The sequence below is a fragment of the Trichomycterus rosablanca genome, chromosome 10 (assembly GCF_030014385.1).
Source record: "Trichomycterus rosablanca isolate fTriRos1 chromosome 10, fTriRos1.hap1, whole genome shotgun sequence".
NCBI lineage: Eukaryota > Metazoa > Chordata > Actinopteri > Siluriformes > Trichomycteridae > Trichomycterus > Trichomycterus rosablanca.
Genome location: NC_085997.1, coordinates 8,722,668 through 8,746,781, shown reverse-complemented (window position 1 = coordinate 8,746,781; position 24,114 = coordinate 8,722,668). Strand labels below are relative to the sequence as shown.

The 24,114-nt window shown below is 40.6% G+C and overlaps 1 protein-coding gene across 1 annotated transcript; it reads left to right on the top strand.

The window, feature by feature from the left end:
* Positions 1 to 4,662: 4,662 nt before the first annotated feature.
* LOC134321638 (uncharacterized) lies at positions 4,663 to 20,452 on the top strand. Its single transcript, XM_063003438.1, has 14 exons — positions 4,663 to 4,899; positions 5,141 to 5,192; positions 8,080 to 8,177; positions 8,294 to 8,333; positions 8,721 to 8,910; positions 9,059 to 9,139; positions 10,323 to 10,487; positions 10,677 to 10,772; positions 10,955 to 11,049; positions 11,761 to 12,133; positions 12,219 to 12,395; positions 12,484 to 12,596; positions 12,713 to 12,744; positions 19,979 to 20,452. The coding sequence occupies exons 1-12, from the start codon at positions 4,673 to 4,675 to the stop codon at positions 12,588 to 12,590; spliced, it is 1,701 nt and encodes a 566-aa protein (XP_062859508.1). The 5' UTR covers positions 4,663 to 4,672; the 3' UTR covers positions 12,591 to 12,596; positions 12,713 to 12,744; positions 19,979 to 20,452.
* The last annotated feature ends 3,662 nt before the right edge of the window (positions 20,453 to 24,114 follow it).

Below are 24,114 nucleotides of genomic sequence, written 5' to 3'. Positions count from 1 at the left end.
ATTTTTTAAAAGCCACGATTTAAATGGACGTTTCTGTGACACGTACTGATCCTCTCTCCACATTGTGCCGCTCTCTGTCGTCGTCCCGCGAATGAAACACACACTTTTCCTTTTCCTCCCAATCATTGTGAAAATATTAAGTTCTCTTTTGCTTTTCTTGTGTTTTTTCATTATTTTTTTATCGAGGGAAAACCCGCATCTCGCTCCCCATAGTAGCTGCGCTCGCTCGCTCGTCTCAGCGTTCTGCGCCCGATATAAAACTCCGCACCCAGACCAGATCAAAGCTCATATAAACATCAAACAGTTTTGTTCTTGAAATTTTATATTCAGTATTGTCATTTTCAAATCTACATCAATGCAAGTGTTATTGATTCAAAGAGATCAACAACGAAAATATCATTTTTAGACGGAGCTCTATAGTTACTAGAGCTGTTTAGAACATGCCCTGCGGGGGACTCACGTGGTGGGGGAGGGGCGAGTTGTGTTCAGTGAGGGAGAGGGGCGGGGCAGGTGAACATGTGCAGAGACAAACTGGGAGAAGGGAACGACGAACTGTCGGATCTAAATAGAACGCAACATCTATATCGATATACGCGATATAGTCTTATCTTATATCGCGTATGAAAATATATCGATATATCTTTAAAACTCGATATATCGCCCAGCCCTATACTCAACTGTAGAGAAAGAGGCGCTAGCTGTTAAGTGGGCCTTAGATTCTCTAAAGTATTATCTAGTTGGGGCTGAGTTCACACTTGAGAGCATTACAATGGATGGCACGTATGAAAGACACTAATGCTAGAATTACTTGATGGTATTTGTCTCTACAACCATTTAAGTTTACTGTTCTGTATAAGAAGGGTTCTCAGAATGTCACGGCAGATAATTTTTTACGTCATTCTGAAGATTGACGCGCCTAAAGTGGGGGGTGTGTGATGATGTCAAGGCGCCAGACACATCACAGAGAACAGCACACCTTTACTCACTAGGGAAACATCAGTCTGTTAGAATACCAAGTTACCTTAGATATGTGTGCTAACTAATAGTGTTGATAATACTGGTATTGTGAATGAATGTATTGTTTCAGGATCCTTTCTGTGACCCGCAAATGGTATGCTCCAGGAAAGGGAGAGGGGCATCCCGTTTATAAGTGCCCATCTAATCAAGATGGAGGACAGTTTTGATTGTGGAGGAGCTGGGTGCGTGAACCGCAGCTCGGAGGGGCATAATTGTTTGTTGTGTGCTACAAAGTTAGTCCCGAGTAAAGCAAGGTACAGGCTGCAGTAGCCTGTGCATCATTTTATGCTTTTTCTTTTCTTTTTCCAATGTTTGTAAATTATCACTGGATACTTCAATAAAATATCAACTTTTGCTATGACCTGACGACGCATCTCTGGCTAGTTCTTACGGTGGCCTCATAAAATCGACCACTCATGACCACGTTATCACAGTAAGTATCATGGTTGCACTGCAACAGTGTGGGGCCTGGGCGTTAAAGGAATGTTAAGCAGGCCTGAAATGCAGGAATGGATGTTTATTAATAAATGAAATGAAGTTGAGAAGATGAAAGATGACATATCTCAGGTTCATCCTGTCTGACATTAAATAAGTTAAAGTCAATGTAAGGAACTCTGTGTTTTCAGTATTTGCATTTTCCGTACTGTCCCAACGTTTTCTGATTTGGGGTTGTACATCCCGTGGGCCATTTGCAGCCTGTTATTCTTTTTTACACAACTAGTGAGGTATTTTAGAAATAAAATTTAACTTGCCGCTATAATCAAGTTTTATAAAACCTGCTAGAACTGTTTGACCTCTGGGTGGTGCTCTCACATAAACCAGATCTAAGACTCTCCCCGTCTTCTTTTCCCCTTGACTCAAAACATTAACGTCACACTAGGGTTGGGCGGTATGACGATATTACCGTATACCGTGGATTTTAAAAATGGTGACGGTATTCAAAAATGGTGACGGTATTTTTTAAATGTGAAGCGCCAAATTTCTGCTTCAGGTTTACCTTGAAAACTGAGACTTTAGGACATGCGCGCATCCACAGTGAGGGAGGGGTGGGAGGGGTAGGCGGTTGGAGCTCGCTGATTGGCTGTGGGGTGCTTACTGGTGATAACACAGAGAGACGAGTGAAGAGCCACACTGGCTAGCGTTAGCTGTGAGCTAACAAGCAGAAACTGAAAAACGGCTCGTCTTTAAATTTTTCAAAATCAACATTTTTTATCAGTTCAACCGGAAATGAACACAAGCGCGTGCATGCGCGGACATGTACTTATTTACTAAATATATCTTCAGTGTAAATCGAGCACAAGTGTTGAGAAAAAGGAGCAAACAGTAATAATAACGTTACGCCCAATACGCTGTTCTGACTCTTGTCTGCCATAGATTTTCCTGCCTATGTAAGAACTATTTTTTCCTAAATAAAAGTGCTATATTAAGAAAAAAGAACGTCTCACCTGTCGTGTAATGTGAATTATAAAATATATAGTCTGGCCCTTTAAGAAAGTTAAGCGCACTATAGGGCGTAGGGAGCGAGTGTGTAGGGAAGAGATCGGATTTGTACCGTTTCTGTGCTCGTGTTTTGCACTGAGCTTGTGTGACATGTAAAGTAGCGTTCTCGTTAACCACTCAAATGTTTGGACTTTGAATTATTTTTACATTATTTTACATCACCGTCATCGCAACATGAACATTTACATTCATATTTTTTGTTACGGTATAGAACTTAATTCTGGATTACAGGCATAACTAATCGTACACGTTCATACACTTTTAAGAAATATCTGTAACTATAAACTAAGCAGTTAACTTTTGAAATATATTGAAGTGTTTAACCTGCTATTATTCTGTTTTGTGTGGGCAGAGAGAGATTACAATGCCAAAATGTTATGTGTTAATGTTTGTGTTAAAGTGTAATTGATACACATGCATTTATACTTATGCGTATTTATTATAGATCAGACAAGATAAGCAATGTTTGACGTTCAGATTGTTAAATCTTTTTATAATAAAACATTGAAATATTGTAATTACACTCAAGTGTGTACACTGTAAAGTTTGTCCGCGACACCCCCCACCCCAAACAAAAGCTCAGGATCACATTTCATAGGAAACACTCACTGGTCCAAGCTCTCAATCCTTGCACTATAATAAACTGCTTTGGATAAAAGTGCCTGGTAAAAGTTTTAGATGTTTTAAATGTTATAGACATGTAGAATTTAGCATCTTATAACAGCTACATCCAGCATGATGCTGCATTGTAAACGAGTTGAGTGGTTTATCAGAGTGGCCTCCCCAGTCACTAAATCCTGATCCTAAGCCTAACGAGGCATGGACTCCACTAGACCCCTGAAGGTGTGCTGTGGTATCTGGCACCAAGATGTCAGCAGCAGATCCTTTAACTCCTGTATATTGTGAGGTGGGGCCTCAGACTTGTTTGTCCAGCACGTCCCACAGATGTTTGATTGGATTGAGATCTGGGAAATTTGGAGGCCAAGTCGACACCTCAAACTGGTTGTTGTGCTCCTCAAACCATTCCTGAAGCATTTTAGCTTTGTGGCAGGGTGCATCATCCTGCTGAAAGAGTCCACAACCATCATGGAACCGTCTCCATGAAAGGGTGAACATGGTATGCAACAATGCTTAGGTAGGTGCTACGTGTCAAAGTAACATCCACATGGATGGCGGGACCCAAGGTTTCCCAGGAGAACGTCGCCCAAAGCATTAATAAACATCCATTCCTGCATTTCAGGCCTGCAAAAATTCGCACATTCCAAAAAAAGTTGGGACGGGGGCAATTTAGAGCTAGTAATGAGGTGAAAATACTAAATAATGATGTGATTTTAAACAGATGATTGTAATCATGGTTTGGTACAAAAGCAGCATTCAGGAAAGGCTGAGAGTCTCTGATGAGCAAAGATGATCAGAGGATCTCCAGTTTGCCCACAAATGTGTGAGAAAATGATTAAAATGTTTACAAACAATGAACCTCAAAGAAAGATTGGAAGGGATTTGTATGTTCTCCCTCTACAGTGCATATAATCATTAAACCTTTCAAGGAATCAGGAGGAATTTCAGTGTAAAGGCCAAGAGTGCAAGTTTAATCTGAACGCCCGTGATCTTCCATCCCTCAGACGGCATCAAGAACCACCACTCAACAATAGCTGATATAACCACAATTATAACAAACAATGTAAGAAACTCTATTTTTATTTTATTTACATTTTCTATAGTGTCCCAACTTTTTCTGATTTGGAACTGTATTTTACAATAAATGATTTACTGTGATATTTCATTTTTTTCATTTATTATTAATTTTCATTTATTCCTTCAAGAAAAGAATGAATACATTTAAATGTACTTAATAAGCATATAGTGTAAAGTTACAGTAATTATTAATTACAATACATTTGTGTTGGGGGGGTGTAAAATCATTTTAGTAACATAATGATAAATAAACAAATGATAAAGTTCAGACACGTCCATATTTGGTAATATAGAGGTACACCGTTACCATGGTGACGTTACACCTCAGCCCTCTGCACTCTGCCTCCTTGTGCCATTGTGACATCATCATTCTGATGGCACTGAGGTTTCTAACAGTGAGTACTTATGGAACGAGAGCTCAGTTTAGTTTAACCTTCAGTGTGTGCACATCACTCTCATCATGGCTCCTGAACAGAAGAGATGTGCTACCCACCGTCCCGCTCGAATGCAGCGCTTTCTGGGTATCCCGTGTCGGCGCTGGCCGCACAATCGAGCTCATCCTCAGCCCTTTCAGGATGTTTGTGCTGGAGAAACCGAATCAAAGGGCGGCGTGGAGGCCAAGAAGCAGATCATTATGGAGGGATATTTGTTCAAGAGGGGCAGTAACGTCTTCAAAACATGGAACAGGTCTGTAGAGAGTGAGAGCAGATGATGAGAGAAGTACAAATTAATCACCTCTAATCATCATAGTGATCATGTCCTACATATTTCCTACAACTGTACTGACTCGGACTGATCAATGTCGTGTTAAATCAGAAAACACGAGGATTTAAATCTGATCTATTATTAAATTATTGTATTATTTACAAGTTCAAATGTATTAAATCCATCACGCCGTTGTTTTATTTCTATTATTTCTTTTCTTCAGGCGCTGGTTCCTGATCCAAAACAACCAGCTCATGTACCAGAAGAAGTCTGAGGTCTGTAACGTGTCCTTTACATCAAATAAAATGCTTTATCTGCAGTAAACTCGAGCTTTTTCAGCTGCTTTTCAGTAGTAATGGTCCAGTTCAAATGATCCAGCAGGAGTGAATATGATGATGGAAGCACTGGCAGCTGAAATATTAGAGATTGTATTTAACCTAAGCTGTGTGTTCTAACCCATGAAAATATATACAGTGTATCACAAAAGTGAGTACACCCCTCACATTTCTGCAGATATTTAAGTATATCTTTTCATGGGACAACACTGACAAAATGACACTTTGACACAATGAAAAGTAGTCTGTGTGCAGCTTATATAATAGTGTAAAGTTATTCTTCCCTCAAAATAAGTCAATATACAGCCATTAATGTCTAAACCACCGGCAACAAAAGTGAGTACACCCCTAAGAGACTACACCCCTAAATGTCCAAATTGAGCACTGCTTGTCATTTTCCCTCCAAAATGTCATGTGATTTGTTAGTGTTACTAGGTCTCAGGTGTGCATAGGGAGCAGGTGTGTTCAATTTAGTAGTACAGCTCTCACACTCTCTCATACTGGTCACTGAAAGTTCCAACATGGCACCTCATGGCAAAGAACTCTCTGAGGATCTTAAAAGACGAATTGTTGCGCTACATGAAGATGGCCAAGGCTACAAGAAGATTGCCAACACCCTGAAACTGAGCTGCAGGATAGTGGCCAAGATCATCCAGCGTTTTAAAAGAGCAGGGTCCTCAGAACAGACCTCGCGTTGGTTGTTTAAAGAAGCTGAGTGCACGTGCTCAGCGTCACATCCAACTGCTGTCTTTGAAAGATAGGCGCAGGAGTGCTGTCAGCATTGCTGCAGAGATTGAAAAGGTGGGGGGGTCAGCCTGTCAGTGCTCAGACCATACGCCGCACACTACATCAAATTGGTCTGCATGGCTGTCACCCCAGAAGGAAGCCTCTTCTGAAGTCTCTACACAAGAAAGCCCGCAAACAGTTTGCTGAAGACATGTCAACAAAGGACATGGATTACTGGAACCTCTGATGAGACCAAGATTAATTTGTTTGGTTCAGATGGTCTCAAGCATATGTGGCGGCAATCAGGTGAGGAGTACAAAGATAAGTGTGTCATGCCTACAGTCAAGCATGGTGGTGGGAATGCCATGGTCTGGGGCTGCATGAGTGCAGCAGGTGTTGGGGAGTTACATTTTATTGAGGGACACATGAACTCCAATATGTACTGTGAAATACTGAAGCAGAGCATGATCCCCTCCCTCCGGAAACTGGGTCGCAGGGCAGTGTTCCAGCATGATAATGACCCCAAACACACCTCTAAGACGACCACTGCTTTATTGAAGAGGCTGAGGGTAAAGGTGATGGACTGGCCAAGCATGTCTCCAGACCTAAACCCAATAGAACATCTTTGGGGCATCCTCAAGCGGAAGGTGGAGGAGCGCAAAGTCTCGAATATCCGCCAGCTCCGTGATGTCGTCATGGAGGAGTGGAAAAGCATTCCAGTGGCAACCTGTGAAGCTCTGGTAAACTCCATGCCCAGGAGAGTCAAGGCAGTTCTGGGAAATAATGGTGGCCACACAAAATATTGACACTTCAGGAACTTTCACTTAGGGGTGTACTCACTTTTGTTGCCGGTGGTTTAGACATTAATGGCATTATATTGAGTTATTTTGAGGGATGAATAAATTTACACTGTTATATAAGCTGCACACAGACTACTTTTCATTGTGTCAAAGTGTCATTTTGTCAGTGTTGTCCCATGAAAAGATATACTTAAATATCTGCAGACATGTGAGGGGTGTACTCACTTTTGTGATACACTGTATATACAGCAGCACCTTGTAACTTGACGTCAGTTGGTTCTGGGAGCGGTGTTGAGTTTTAAAGATTATTTTTCTTCATAAGGATGTTTGGGAAACCTGTTAATGCATCCATGGTCCCGTAGAGCTGCAGATATTTTTGTCTCATGTAAAATAATGAGGTTGTTTTTGACACTTAAACACTGAAAATAACACAAATCTAATATTAAACACTGAAATACAATTACAAACAGTTAACCATCAATAAAAATACAATAAAAGCTGTACTTTAGCTTTAATTCTTTATTGTTCTCTGACGCTTCTTTATGCTGGAGATGCTTGATGTTGGAATACCGTATTCCCTTCAGCACTGGCGCATTCACTTGAGAAGGGACAAAACCGCTTTTGTGCCGCTGTGCCGTTATTTCCTATGAAGTGTGACGGCGGTGCACAAAACTTAACGTGATTATTGTAGTAAAACAGCGAGTGAGGAATTTGATTAGTGGAGGAACTTTTGAGCAGTAATAATGAAGAGAAGTTTAGTGCTCCTGTCTCCTTCTTTTACTACATTAAACCACGTTAAGCTTTATTTTGAACCAAAAGTGTTTTAGACTCTGGGAGAAGCTGATTCTGATTCTCACCATTTCTCAGAAGCTCGGGCTGTAACACAAGTTTACAAGTGAAACAGGAAGGACAATCCAGATAAACATATACATGTGGAGCTGTAACACTGGATCTGACGCTTCTTCCACACTAATGCAGATTCAGCTCAGATTCACACGCTGATGAGGTTTTACTGCTGAACAAAGCGGCTGTTTATTGTTCATTTAAAATTAAATAAATAATTCTTTTAAAAAACAAACTATACATGTTGAGTTTAAGGGAAATGTTGAGTTACAAGGTACCGCTGTATATATAAAAAAGGGGGCGGCACGGTAACTATCGTTTTTGTCATTAATGGAAGTGTGTAAAACATGACGTTAAAAGGACTCGTTTGCTAAAGTTTGAGTCGTTTTGCTTGTGCTTTGATTTAAACTGGTATTTTGGAGGTAAAGATGTTTGATAAACTATTTGCCCCCCAGCAGAACCCCACTGTGGTGATGGAGGATCTACGTCTGTGCACGGCTGAACACTATAAGAGCATCGGACGCCGTTTCTGCTTTAAGGTGGTTTCACCTACAAAGTGAGTCAAGTTCACCATCAGCCATGAACATTCATTATAATTCTATATTTATGAGGTATTTATGATAGAGCACGTGTTGTGTACATGTTTACATGTGTGTGTGTGTGTGTGTGTAGGAAATGTGTATTACAGGCTGATTCAGAGGAGAGAAGAGAGGCCTGGATCAGAACTATTTAGAACATCGTCGTTAAAACTGATGATAACAGAAGAGACGACTCCGAGGCCGAGGTGACTCTATTTTAATTCTGTTTTACTCTCATAAACCTCTTTAGAGCATCACTAACACTTTACAGATCGCACACAGTCAAAACGTCCAATCATGACTGTTTTGCTAAGATTCTTTTACATTTAAATGCAGAGAAAAGGAAAATAAATGTCAGAAAATGTCTCACAATCCAGCGCTCACCTTCTAAACACTGTCATTTCATCTCGTTTGTTCATTTTGTGACATCGATGGATTTTCCAGCTTTAAAAACATTAATAATAATAATAATAATAATAATAATATCTCAGTGCACCTCGTCTGTATTGTGTGTTCGACAGGAGCCGGACAGGAAGCTGTCGTCATCATCATCGTCCGGTGAAACTCTGAAGTCGATTTCCATCACATCCCAGTTAAACAAGGTGGTGGATTTAAAAGCAAAGCAGGAAGGATTCAGTAGCTCTGAATCTCGAGGATCTAAACACGCCGAGAGAGACTCGCTACGTCTAAAATCAGTCTTTGGATCCTCAGGTGGGTTCAGGACCCCGGTCAGGCTCTAATGAGAACACTTTTATTGTTTAATCATCTGTTCCACCTTTCTTCCTCTTTCTGATTAATTCCTGCTCCACCCTAAACCTCGTACCCCTGACCATCCACTTCTGACCCTGCCTCTGTACAGCTGAGATGAGTCCTGGCGAGATTGTACTCGAATCTGCTGCAAAGTATGATTCCTTCTCCAATGCGTCTCTACTGCACAGTGGTGAGTACGATACAGTGTGACCACTAGAAGCGTTTTTATTCAGAATGAAATATTAAATGTAATAGATAATAATAGATAGTAATAGTTTTGAGTGAAGGATCCATTTCAGGTTTGATTTAGAACTCGTTTTTAATAAAGATTTACTCTGTGATTGTGTGTAAGATGTAAAGTGATAATACTAACACAAAATACCTTTTAAGTATTTAAGACTCTTTAAAGCTCTATACCGGGGTGTCAAACTCATTTTCACCGAGGGCCACATCAGCATCATGGTGGCCCTCAAAGTGCCGATTGTAACGTATCCTGCTGTGACTGCATTTACTTTTACATTATTAGCATTTATTAGATGCTTTTATCCAAAGCGACTTACAGTACTGGGACAGTATACAGTCTGAGCAATTGAGAGTTAAGGGTCTTGCTCAAGGGCCCAACAGCAGCATCCTGGCATTGGTGGGACTCAAACCAGCAACCTTCTGATTACTAGTCCAGTACCTTAACCACTAGGCTACAACAATGGGCAATGGGCAATTGCTCTCTGCCTTTTAATTCTTGGACAGTTTGTTGTTTTTCTTGGAGGATAAATTCTGTGTTTGGTGTATATCTTTATTTATATTGGCCTCCTTTACCACAGACACGCCTCATAACACAAAAGAGGTCGGCACGGTGGCTCGTTGGGTAGCACTGTCGCCTCACAGCAAGAAGGTCCTGGGTTTGATCCCCAGGTGGGGCGGTCCGGGGTCCTTTCTGTGTGGAGTTTGCATGTTCTCCGCGTGTCCACGTGGGTTTCCCCCGGGTGCTCCGGTTTCCTCCCACAGTCCAAAGACATGCAAGTACATTTCCTCCTTCTGCTTTAGTTTTGGGCTTATGTGTAAATATTTCTCAGCATCACTTGTTGGAAAACCGCCTCAGTTAAACGCTGGTGTAGAAACACCGCCATCTAGTGGCGGGATGCGGTCACGTTGCGGGTCACAAAATCCACATGCATTGTGGGAGATGCAGTTTATGTAGGATTTTACAGAGTATTTTAAGACAATCAGACGTCTTTTAAGCTCACACGGGCCACATAAAATGACGTGGCGGTCAGATTTAAGTTTGACACACGTGTTCCATACAGTTGTTCTACATCTGACGTGTTGGAGATCAGTTACTAACAGTGATTTAATGATGTTTGTGTAAACTGTAGCTGGTGATAAGAGCAAGACTTCAGTCCAGAGGAGCAGCTCTCCTTCTAAAGTTCTGACCAGATTCACAGCTTTTATAGAACGAATCTTCTCTACTGTTGGTGAGGTTGTACTCGAACCTGCTGCCGAGTACGATTCCTTCTCCGATGCGTCTCTACTGCACAGTGGTGAGTACGATACAGCACGACGACTAGAAGCGTTTTTATTCGGAATGAAATATTAAATGTAATAGATTGAAGTTTTGAGTGAAGGATCCAGTTCAGGTTTGATTTAGAACTCATTTCTAATAAAGATTTACTCTGTGATTGTGTGTAAGATGTAAAGTGATAACACTAACACAAAATACCTCTTTTAAGTCGAGATTGCCGGAGCTAGGGTCCGACGGACGCCACATATCAGAGAAAGCCTGGAGCAGGAACTGAGCACGTTCTCCAGCTACTTCATCCACACAGGTCAGCCAGATGTCTTTTAAGCTCACGCGGGCCACATAAAATGACGTGGCGTTCTAAAGTTTACGTAGGATCTTCTAAAGTTCTGTCCAGCCTCACAGCTTTTATAGAACGAATCTTCTTTACTGCTTCATTAATAACTGAGAAAAGTAAACTTTATACAGAGGACTTTAACTGTTTTACAGAGGACTTTGATAGACGGTACCGAGTGGGAAAGCTCCTGGGGAAAGGCGGCTGTGGTTCGGTTTTCGCAGGACTCCGGAAGATTGATGGACAAGAGGTGAAATATTTATTCGGCTCTGCTCAGTGCCACACAGGAAGCGTTCATCATTACAAGCTGCATCGCTGAACGTACACAACGACTTTACATCTCATCAAACCTGTAGTTAAAAAGCGAGCGCTTCTGTTCAGCCTCTCGGTTACGGTTGGTCGAGCTGTAAAGTCTGTTCCCATAATATTCCTTTATGATTTTATTCATGAAGTTCTGCATGTAAAGATAAAAAAACAAATGTTGACCAAAACTAGGTGTCCATAAACTTTTCTAACATTAACTAACACACCTCACTGAGTCAGGCTCCAGATACAGATTACATTTACAGCACTTAGCGGACGCTTTTATCCAAAGTGACTTACAGTACAGTGACAGAATACAGTCTGAGCTATTGAGGGTTAGGGGCCTTACTCAAGGGCCCAGCAGTGGCTACGTGGCAGTGATGGGGCTTGAACCAGCGACCTTTTGATTATTAGTCCAAAACCTTAACCACTAGACTACAACAGCCCACAATACATCTAATCAATCTGTCTGTCTGTCTGTCTGTCTGTCTGTCTGTCTGTCTGTCTGTCTGTCTGTCTGTCTGCCTATCTATCTATCTATCTATCTATCTATCTATCTATCTATCTATCTATCTATCTATCTATCTATCTATCATGCCACTAGGCCTGTTGACTATTGGTTCCAATCCCACTCTAACCATGTCTGCTTATATTTTAGCCTGGAGAGAAGAACAGCCTCCCAAAAGAGGTGGCGTTAATGCTGATGGCGTCCGAGCCACCTCGCTGTGAACACGTCCTAGAGCTTCTGGAATGGTTCGACACTCCAGAGTGTTACTTCCTAATCCTGGAGCGACCCGTCCTCTGCATGAACCTCTTCGAGTACCGCAGAGACGACGCCCTTCCTGAACGTCTGGCTCAGATCATCATGCGGCAGGTGGTTCTCGCTGCACGTCACTGCCAGGATCGCGGGGTTCTTCACCGAGACATCAAGGAGGGGAACCTGCTGGTGTGTTTGGACAGATTAGAAGTGAAGCTCATTGATTTTGGGTGTGGGGACTTGCTCAAGTCGAGCCCCTACAGGGGATTTTCAGGTAATTGTACCTCAGAGGTCAGTAGTTATGAGACACAGATGAAAGCTGTGTGTGACCCTCACTGATCTCTCTCACTTTTACTCAGGCACCTTGTTATACGCCCCACCTGAATGGTTCAAGCGAGGTAAGTATCATGGCTGCCCTGCAACAGTCTGGAGTCTGGGGATCTTACTGTTCGTTTTAGTGTGTGGAGAGATGCCGTTCTGGAACGAGAGGGAGATCACTGCTGGACACCTGAAGTTCAAACTTGGTGTGTCTAAGGGTAAGAAGATGCAGGACGTTCACATTTAGACTTGTGTACACACAGTTTCCATCAGGATTTTGATCTGAACCGATTACTGTACCCAAAGCCTGCCGTCATCTGATCAGGAGCTGCCTGAGCAAGAATCCAAAGAAGCGGCCCAGCCTCGAGAAGATCCTGGAGCACCACTGGTTTCCAGAGAGCCTCAAGAACTAAGTCCAGGTCAGTCCAAACAGATAGGAACAGACCTCAATGGATTTAGCTGAGAGACTGTGTTAGCATGTAGCTCAGATCACGTGTATTGTGAGTAATCGTTAATCTGTGTTTTTATTCTACAGGCACCTGTAGAATTTTAGCAGCTGGATCATAGGTGAGCATATCAGTGACTGATGTTTGCTTCCATGTAATGTTGGAGAAACTCTGGACTGATGGAGATCAGCAATATTTTGTGGATCGGCTTGACGAGTCAGTCGACTGAATAATCCAGACGTTTTTCACGCTGCGTTTCATCCGTTTCACCTGTTAGATCATTATTATCCTGATTATTATCCTGAATAATAGGAATCATTATGTTTTAAGTCGCTATTTTTCTCTAGGACCTAAAAACTGAGGTCAGAATGAATCTAAATTATTCTACTTTCAATCAAGACGTTTTATAAGCTGATGTGACTGCAGCGCTCCATCACCTGAACCTTAATACAGACGTGAGTGACGAATCACGCTTCTCCGTCTGGCGATCCGATGGACGAGTCTGGGTTTGGTGGTTGCCAGGAGAACGGTACTTGTCTGACTGCATTGTGCCGAGTGTAAAGTGTGGTGGAGGGTGGATTATGGTGTGCGGTTGTTTCTCAGGAGTTGGGCTCGGCCCCTTAGTTCCAGTGAAATTAGTTCCTTAGTTCCTCTTAATGCTTCAGCACACCAAGAGATTTTGGACAATTTTATGCTCCCAACTTTGTGGGAACAGTTTGGGGATGGCCCCTTCCTGTTCTAACATGACTGTGCACCAGTGCACAAAGCACAAGCTCCATAAAGACATGGATGAGCCAGTTTGGTGTGGAAGAACTTGACTGGCCTGCACAGAGTCCTGACCTCAACCCGATAGAACACCTTTGGGATGAATTAGAGCGGAGACCGTAAGCCAGACCTTCTCGTCCAACATCAGTGTCTGACTTCACAAATGCTGTTCTGGAAGAACGGTCAAAAATTCCCATAAACACACTCCTAAACCTTGTGGAAAGCCTTCCCAGAAGAGTTGAAGCTTTTATAGCTGCAAAGGGGGGCCGACATCATATTAAACCCTATGGATTAAGAATGGGACGTCAGTTCATATGCATGTGAAGGCAGACGCGCGAATACTTTTGGCAATATAGTGTATATTTGGTCGGTTGTGGTGGAGCTGTCCACGTTCTTTGTTTACATGGATGAAACAGAAACAAATCCACCAGTCTTTTCCCTTTTGATCTTGGATGAAACAATCAGAGTTTATCCGATGCTTTTAATCCACTGTAATCGTCACAGTTGCTGAGGAAGCGTACTGCCTTCAATGTCCATGCGTGAAAACTCAAGAGACGAAGTTCACGGCTGATACAGCATAAACAATGTCACTAATCGACTGCAAGATGTTAATATAAGACTCACTGTCCGTTTGTCTTTACACATCAACAGAGATCCTAAACAGGTGTTTTACCCGCTTACATGACACTTGTTTCACGTCGCTATTTTCTCCACTTTTTTCTTCTTTTTCCACCCACTTTCTCCCGCTCTTTTCCTGACCTGTGACCCTTCATGCTGATTGGCTTAAACATAAATCAAACGTGGGCTATACATACACTTTGCTTTAAACAGCATAAAACAACCAGAACATTATATACAAAACAAATAAGAACAACTTATTTACTAGTTATGAATTAACATAAAACATTACACAAACACACAATAACTTATAATTCTCCAATTTTGAAATGTCTCTGAGGTTTTATCTGAAATGACTTTTTTGTTAAAGTAGCGGTAAGTGACTTTTTGATGGTTTTTTATCTGGTGAACTGCTTTGTAAAAGATCAACAGCTAAAACTCACGACATCCCCTTTAAAATGCAAGAGGTAACAGGATCGATGCCCGCATTCTCCAGTGCAGAAGCATTATCACATAATCATTCACAGACAACACGTAATACGAAAGTCGATGCGTCATTGCTCAGTGAAACGCAGCATCAAAAATACGTTCAGTCTGTTCAGTGTTACAATGACATTTACGCTCTATATTCACTCAAATCGTTTTGTTTAAATTAGGGCTGTCGAAGTTAACGCGATAATAACGCATTAACGCGACCTCAATTTAACGCGATTAAAAAAATTAGTGCCATTAACGCAAATTCTAGTTCATGTTGACACTTGACTGGTAGAACAAACGTTTTAATGTCGGACTTGCCACCGTTTTTCATTTGCGGTTTGTTAACATAATGTAACCGATCGTGGTAGTGATGCACTTGCATAATAAAGAAATAAATACACGCTATATTCACAAGTTGTCGGGAGCAGAACACTTTATTACACTTAATTAACTTCTTCTTCTGTACCGAATACCGGAAAGCTGAGTCGAGCACGTTAGTTCATGAACTATGGAAGCCCCAAAGGGTCAAAACACACTCACTTCGTGTAGAAACGTCCATCAAACCATCGTCACGATACAACCACAGACAAGTCTGATACAATAACTACGCCTTATCCCACCTAAAGCACCGCTGATCTACAATGTTTGCTGATGGAGAAATTCTAACCTACAATCTGACATTTACTGCCTAGTATGTGAGTGAATAAAACTCCCTTACAGTTTTCTCTTGTCCCAGCAGTTTTTAACATCAGTACATTTAGCATAAAATGTGTTCACCATTTTAATTGTAACATTTCACATAAAAATCCTTGTTTTCTATAACAGTTACACAGATTTTTTTTTAATGCGATTAATCGCGATTAACTATATGAAATTCTGAGATTAATCGCGATTAAAATTTTTTATCGTTTGACAGCCCTAGTTTAAATACATTTTTCATTTGTTTTTAATTGGCAAACACACAATAACTTATTATTATTCAATTTTGAAATGTCTCGGAGTTTTATCTGAAATGACTTTTTTGTTAAAGTAGCAGTACGTGACATTCTGATGGGGACAGTGGTAGCCTAGTGGGTAGAGCAAGGCCCTTAACCCTCTCTGCTCCAGGGACATACGATGGCTGACCCTGCGCTCTGACCCCTGCTTCCAAACAAGCTGGGATATGCGGAGAAAGAATTTCATTGTACTGTACAACTGTATATGTGTATATGTATATATGACAAATAAAGTATATCTTAAACTGCTTCGTAAAAGATGAACAGCTGGAACTCACGACATTCCTCTTAAAATGCAGCATCAACCCCTAAGCTATGCAGCATCAACGCTCTGTTAGTACATTAAAATTTACAAAGAGTAAAGGATGTTTTTTGTAATAAAAAAACTAAGACTAACTAGGACTAAGATTTGTACTAACTGTTGTATCTTTTCACATTATTATGTATGGTAGAGGGTTAAAGATGTAAATTTGTATAAAGTATGAGCTGTCAGAAGTGGGATTTGAATACACACCTCGAGGGAAGACTGTGACCTGAACACAGCGTCTTAGACCGCTCAGCCATCCTGACTAGCTAAGGTATGAACAATACCACCTCGCCCCACATGGACTAATATTTGCATAAACTGCTTAATCTTTTCACATTATTATGTATTGTAAATGTACTGACTGTAACCCATTTGCTGCACTGTACACTTTGTCACTAGGCTGTAAACCATATATCAATCGAAAGGGAGCCCCATATGAAATCTCCAACTGACCAAAAAAATTTTTGGGGTGGACCATTCTTAGCACTGTAACGGCACTAGCATGTTTTCTCTAGTCTGAGTGTATTAGGTACAGCCTTCTTGTTGGGTTTTTAACTGACTGGATTATTTATTAAGATTAATAATTATTCATTAAGAACTCAAACCCTGTTTGTGCTCGTTGTAGGCTATTCAATTGTCCACTAGATGACATAATATGAATACAGTTAGAAAGTAAAACGATGTCTGTTTCGAGCAAAGTTTCATCGCATGCTGACCTGTGTGGAATACAACTGATGTACAGTGTATCACAAAAGTGAGTACACCCCTCACATTTCTGCAGATATTTAAGTATATCTTTTCATGGGACAACACTGACAAAATGACACTTTGACACAATGAAAAGTAGTCTGTGTGCAGCTTATATAACAGTGTAAATTTATTCTTCCCTCAAAATAACTCAATATACAGCCATTAATGTCTAAACCACCGGCAACAAAAGTGAGTACACCCCTAAGAGACTACACCCCTAAATGTCCAAATTGAGCACTGCTTGTCATTTTCCCTCCAAAATGTCATGTGATTTGTTAGTGTTACTAGGTCTCAGGTGTGCATAGGGAGCAGGTGTGTTCAATTTAGTAGTACAGCTCTCACACTCTCTCATACTGGTCATGAAAGTTCCAACATGGCACCTCATGGCAAAGAACTCTCTGAGGATCCTAAAAGACGAATTGTTGCGCTACATGAAGATGGCCAAGGCTACAAGAAGATTGCCAACACCCTGAAACTGGGCTGCAGCACAGTGGCCAAGATTATCCAGCGTTTTAAAAGAGCAGGGTCCACTCAGAACAGACCTCGAGTTGGTCGTCCAAAGAAGCTGAGTGCACGTGCTCAGCGTCACATCCAACTGCTGTCTTTGAAAGATAGGCGCAGGAGTGCTGTCAGCATTGCTGCAGAGATTGAAAAGGTGGGGGGTCAGCCTGTCAGTGCTCAGACCATACGCCGCACACTACATCAAATTGGTCTGCATGGCTGTCACCCCAGAAGGAAGCCTCTTCTGAAGTCTCTACACAAGAAAGCCCGCAAACAGTTTGCTGAAGACATGTCAACAAAGGACATGGATTACTGGAACCATGTCCTATGGTCTGATGAGACCAAGATTAATTTGTTTGGTTCAGATGGTCTCAAGCATGTGTGGCGGCAATCAGGTGAGGAGTACAAAGATAAGTGTGTCATGCCTACAGTCAAGCATGGTGGTGGGAATGCCATGGTCTGGGGCTGCATGAGTGCAGCAGGTGTTGGGGAGTTACATTTCATTGAAAGACACATGAACTCCAATATGTACTGTGAAATACTGAAGCAGAGCATGATCCCCTCCCTCCGGAAACTGGGTCGCAGGGCAGTGTTCCAGCATGATAATGACCCCAAACACACCTCTAAGACGACCACTGCTTTATTGAAGAGGCTGAGGGTAAAGGTGATGGACTGGCCAAGCATGTCTCCAGACCTAAACCCAATAGAACATCTTTGGGGCATCCTCAAGCGGAAGGTGGAGGAGCGCAAAGTCTCGAATATCCGCCAGCTCCGTGATGTCGTCATGGAGGAGTGGAAAAGCATTCCAGTGGCAACCTGTGAAGCTCTGGTAAACTCCATGCCCAGGAGAGTTAAGGCAGTTCTGGGAAATAATGGTGGCCACACAAAATATTGACACTTCAGGAACTTTCACTAAGGGGTGTACTCACTTTTGTTGCCGGTGGTTTAGACATTAATGGCTGTATATTGAGTTTTTTTGAGGGAAGAATAAATTTACACTGTTATATAAGCTGCACACAGACTACTTTTCATTGTGTCAAAGTGTCATTTTGTCAGTGTTGTCCCATGAAAAGATATACTTAAATATCTGCAGAAATGTGAGGGGTGTACTCACTTTTGTGATACACTGTATGTAGCACTAAGAAGTGTTTCTTAAGGGTTTTTTTAGGTGTTCTTGGTAGAACTGTTTCTACTTGAAGAACCATTTAGTATAATTTAAGGTTCTTTGCTAACTCAATTTGATTTTTATGGATTTTTTTATTTTGCCACATATAAATGCACATAACATTTTAATGACTGAAAAACCATCTTGCAATTGATACAGGAAAAAAGTGTGTGTGTAAGCAGCAACATACTTCACCTAAAATTTTATCTAATCACCTTCAAGAGAGCCGAAACAGGTATAAAACATTTTATATTAATTCAAGTTTTACAGGACAAGGTATGTTAAAGTTTGTAATTTATGTCATGTCCTTGTGAGGAATAGCTCATTTGGTAGAGCATCAGACTTTTAATCTGAGGGTCCAGGGTTCAAGTCCCTGTTCGGGCGAGTTCCTTCTTACTGCATTAGGTAAGCGGTAATGTCCCGTACGACATGGTTTATTTAGAAAGTTGAAGAATTTGTACTTTGTGAGATATTTCTAAGTGAAATAGCATGTACTTGATCAGCTTGAAATAATAGCACACTGTATGTGTAACATGTTCTCCACCCCAAGTAGTTGTACGTCCAGCTGTTTCAAACAGACTGTAGTAAATAGAGGACTGTTTAAATCTATTTATGTGTAGCCTAATAATGCGTTTTAGATATTAATACCCACATATTTTATGTTGCCTTAAAGACTCACTTGAATCCTGACCTAATTTTTGATGCTGCGTTTCATTAAGCGATGCCGCAACGGGTTTCATATTATGTGTTGCCCTTAAATAATCATAATGTTACTGGAGAATGTGTGCATCGATCCCGCTACCTCCCGCATGCTAAGCGAGCGCTCTACCATTTGAGCTAATTCCCCTCACAAGGAACCCACCAAATTGTAATGTACTAACAGAGCGTTGATGCTGCATTATAAAGTGAGGGTGCAACGTGTTTACAGTTTTTAACAACTGTTTACACACATTTTCAAAACTCTGTGTCTACTTTTCAAAACTCTACACACAAAACCCACAATTGCTCACACAAAATGCAAAATGCCTCAGATCTCCAGCAAAATGACACACGACATTCAAAATGTCATAAACACATCTCAAAAGCAAGCATTGACCTCACATTGCAAACACTTTTGTCATAATATGACATTTTGGATACATCATGTACACACTGTTGTTTAAAACCTAAAGCTCTTCTGTCTTTCATGGGATTCTATGTTTATTTCCATACAAACATGCAGAGACAAGGTGAAATATACTCACAACACACATAAGCAGTATAGAAACCAAAAATATTTATTTTTTCCAAATCATTTGCTGCTCTGAATACAATATTTGCACAGCACATAAGAAGAAAAAACATCCAACCACATGTAGTTGGAGAGAAACCAAACACGTCTACCCACAACTTTGGAATAATCTTCCTGCCTCTGTTCGGGATTCGGACACAGTCTCAATGTTTAAGTCTAGACTGAAAACATATTTATTTTCTCAGGCTTTTGATTAGTATAGACAAAGGCGCAGAGCTTGGGGGTTCTTGGTCATAGAAACTTGTGGTGATCAGGGATGTTGGGTTGCTGTCGTTCTGCCTCTCTTGTCCGATCACTCCCGTTTGGGTAGGAGAGGTGGGCGCTGATGTCCTGTGAAAGCCTTCATGACCTTGTTACCTGCTCGCTCTCCCTTTTAGTTATGCTGTAATATTTAGGGCTGCCGGAGTCTAAAACTCTCTGTAAAACTGTTTTACTTAACTAGCATTGTACATTATTAACTACATTCTTTGTTGTTTTACTCCAAAGGCATTCTGATGGAAACCTGTTTACCCGCCGAGGTTAAGGATTAAAGTCGAGACTGCCGTGACAACGATGCTGCTCCTGCTGGATGTGACGGGTCTGGAGTAATTGCACCAAGAATGACAAGAACTCACTACAGACTTTATTGAAGACTAGAGCGAATAACAACTCTATTATTATTTATTTATTTATCTATTTATTACCAGTTATAACTTTTAGATCATTTAATTCTGTGTTTGTATGCTTTGTGTAAATCGTGTATTTATTTAAAGTATCCTCCAGACCACCCAAGAAGGATGGGCCCTGCTGAGTCTGGTTCCTCTCAAGGTTTCTTCCTGTAATTTTCAGGGAGTTTTTCCTTGCCACAGTCGCCCTCGGCTTGCTCAACAGGGGTTTTCGTATCTGTTGGTCCTGGATTTTGTAAAGTTGCTTTGAGACAATGTCTATTGTAAAAAGCGCTATATAAATAAAGTTGACTTGACGACTTGAAATCTATGAAAAAGCTGATTTCAAACAAATGATTTTATTTTTTACCAAAAAATGTGTGTGTGTGTTGGTTGGGGGGAGGGTAGGGGTTGGGTGTGTGTCTAGGCTTCATCTCTCCTCCGGGCTCGAACCCGAACCCCTTGTGGTCTGCCTCTACCTCCAACTCTCCTGGCTCTCTCTGCGTTGTCATTCATTGTTCAAAACAGACATCTTGACATCTGACCTATGCTAAGCCAATGATTCGCTGGTGTTCAATAAAGTAATGAGTGTTTGCACATGTGAGGAGTGAGAGTGAAGAACTGGTGATTTAGTGTGGCATTTTGATAGGTTGTGTTTGAAAAAGGAAATCATGTTAATTCCTGTTAGATTTTTGTGTATTAGGTAGAAAATAGTGTGTGGAGTTTTGCAAAATGTGTTTTAGGAAATTGAAAACTGAGTCAGACACTGAGAATTAGTGTATGGTTTTGCAGATTTGGTGTGGGGTTCTGGTGTTTGAAAGACATGTTTAGAAAGTTGTGTGACAAGCAAATATTTAGTGTGTAAGCAGTTGAAAAAAACTGTAAACTCACGTACTCTTGTTTATACACTGCCTGGCCAAAAAAAAAGGTCACCACCTGGATTTAACTAAGCAAATAGGTAAGAGCCTCCCATTGGATAATTACTGCATGGGTGATTATGTTTTAGCTGGCAACAAGTTATTTAACCCTAACTGATGCAGTGAATAGCTTCTCATTTGTTAAACAACCATGTTGAAAGATACATCCTGTGGTCGTGGAAAAGATGTTAATCTGTTTCAGAAGGGTCAAATTATTGGCATGCATCAAGCAGAGAAAACATCTAAGGAGATTGCTGAAATTACTAAAATCGGGTTAAGAACTGTCCAACGCATTATTGATTTTTTCAAATTGGCATAGAGGGTTAAAGATGTAAATTTGTATAAAGCATGTGCTGTCAGAAGTGGGATTCAAATCCACACCTCTATTGGAGACTGCGACCTGAACGCAGTGCCTTAGACCGCTCGGCCATCCTAACTACCTGAGTTATTATCAACACACCCCACACGGACTAAGATTTGTACGAACTCCTGAATCTTTTCACATTATTATGTATGGTAAATTTACTGACTGTAACCTATTTGCTGCACTGTACACTTTGTCACTAGGCTGTAAACCATATATTAATCGAAAGGGAGCCCCATATGGGCACTCCAACTGACCAAATAATGTTTTTGGGTGGACCATTCTTAGCACTGGAATAAACCAGCTTGTAGTGTCCGAATAGCTCGGTCGGTAGAGCATCAGACTTTTAATCTGAGGTCCAGGGTTCAGGTCCCTTTTCGGGAGAGTTGGTTCTTACTGCATTAGGTAAGCGGTAATGTCCCGTACTACATGGTTAGTTTACAGTTTTTCTCAATTGCTTTGGTGCATTTGTTTGATCAGAATTAAAATTCTCATAACTGTTAGTTCAACCTCCACAAGATTTAGTCATTTGTGCACATCACAGTAGCAGTTTCTCATTCCTTCCAACAAACTGCAAATGCTTTTGGACATGCATCAATTGCTTCCATACAATTCTCTGCTGTTTTATAACATTATCATTTGCTTATGTCATGTCAGTCAAAATGAACTATACTTATGAATGCTGAATAGTCATTCCTTATGAAACTAATAGTCCTCATTTCATTGCTTGAATCATTACATACAAAAATGTTGAACTAGTTGTCAAAATCAGTATGTTGTATGTTCCAATTCAGTTCCAATATGTACTGCAATATTGTTTACAGTTGTGCACAGCTCTACCCAAAGTGTGTTTCTTATGTTTGTTGTAAATAAGTTTGTACTTGTACTGCTTTAGCACAATGCTGTGAAGAAATTAGAATTGCAAAGAGCATATGCAGTAAAAATGTGATTGTTTACACAAATGTGATTGTTTACACACATTTTCTGAAAGCTTGTCTCATACTCTCAAAACTCTACACACAAATCAAAAAACACACACACAATGGGCAAAACCCCTCAATTCTCCTGCAAAATGAAACTTTACATTCAAAACAATGTTTTCTCTTCTCAAAATGGTATTTTGTTTTCAGATGACACAGACAAACCATCATATGAATAGCCATTTATAAGAACCAGTTGAACACTGATGTGCTCAACATAAAACACTATGATGAATGGAAAACACTTCTTCTCCATTCATCATAATTACTTGGGCCTTTTTTTGTTTAGTGTTACACTTACTACTGACAGTACATACATACGTGTGTTGTAAAATATTTTGGAATATTGTTTTTATACTCAGAACACACAAATACACGGTAACAAATGTATTTTATTTTTCCCACAAAAACAATGTACACAGTGTACATCCCAACCAAAACAAAGTTGCACATACAGTGGTCTACATACAAAAGAACAGAAGAATTTACTGTATACAGTTACAGTAAAAAAAAAAAACTTTTGAAATATCTCATTGTTTTCTATTATTTTTCTTTGTATTTGCCATAATGTTATGGAATTATTTTCTAGGACCATGTTCATGATTTCAGTTTCCTGTTCAGGAGACAGAAGACGTTCCCGTCCACCTTGTGTTGGTAATCTTTCAGTTCTGCAATAAAAATAGTAAAATACTGTAAATACTGTATTATTCCCAAATAATTGAAACATACTTAATTTTTACAGTCCTACAGAACAGTCCACATGCAATACGGCACTACTGTACTCATTGAGTACTGTATTGATATGCAGTACTGCAGTTTTGTAGTGAGAGTAGATTTCTTACCTGTTCTCATTTCGGAAAGTCTGGATGATGGATGCTACAGTGTACCTGCTCAAATTTGGCTGTACTCTTTGCCCAGCCTTTGTTAGACCATGGTTGACCACATGGTCAACCAAAGTGGCTCGGATCTAATCAGAGATTACTGTCACTGGCCTTCCTCGTCCTCCCCGTCCTCCTCCTCCTCTTACTTTTACTCCTCTGGCTCTGCCTCTGTTTCCAATGTTGGCATCCATTGCTCCAAAACAGAAGAGCTCACCTGTTGGCCTTTTATACTAAAGCTCTGATTTCTGATTGTTAACCTGTGTGACAGGTGTTTGCCCATGTGATGAGTCAGTGTGCATAGTAGGGCAATTAACGTTAGAGTTAGGAATAACAGAATGTTCCTTGTGAAAACAAGAGATTTTCTTCATGAAAATTGTGTGTAGTGTTTTGAAAAAGTGTGTTTTAGAACTGCAATTTAAGTGTAAAGCAGGAATTGTGCTTGTAGTTTAGCAGAACTGGTTTAGGAAGTTGGTGCATGAGTTACATGTTGTGGTCATTGTGTCTCAAGTACCAGAATTTGTGTGTAAACAATCGAGAAAAAGTGTAAGTGTCTTGTACCCATTTACCTCACTAAATACAATAATGTGTAACCTAACTGTAGATTTTAAATGGGTGTGCTAATAGTGTATAGTGCTGTCTTGAGCATTTTCAGGTAGTGTCATTGCATTGAAAAAAACACTTACATAGTGAACTGTCATAATAAAAACATGACAAAGCCATTTGACATATGATGTATCTGGAAGTTTTATATGAAATATTGTATTCAGTAACCTCTGTTAGAACATATTAAGTTAGTGAGTGAGATCCATTTCTCTTCAACTGGTAGTTCTGTTGAA

Excerpts from the sequence above, each read along its gene's own strand:
- LOC134321638 (XM_063003438.1), top strand. The coding sequence starts at position 4,673 with ATGGCTCCTGAACAGAAGAGATGTGCTACCCACCGTCCCGCTCGAATG. Across the intron at positions 8,178-8,293 it reads AAGGTGGTTTCACCTACAAA|GAAATGTGTATTACAGGCTG; the intron begins GTGAGTCAAGTT and ends GTGTGTGTGTAG. Across the intron at positions 10,488-10,676 it reads TGCGTCTCTACTGCACAGTG|TCGAGATTGCCGGAGCTAGG; the intron begins GTGAGTACGATA and ends ACCTCTTTTAAG.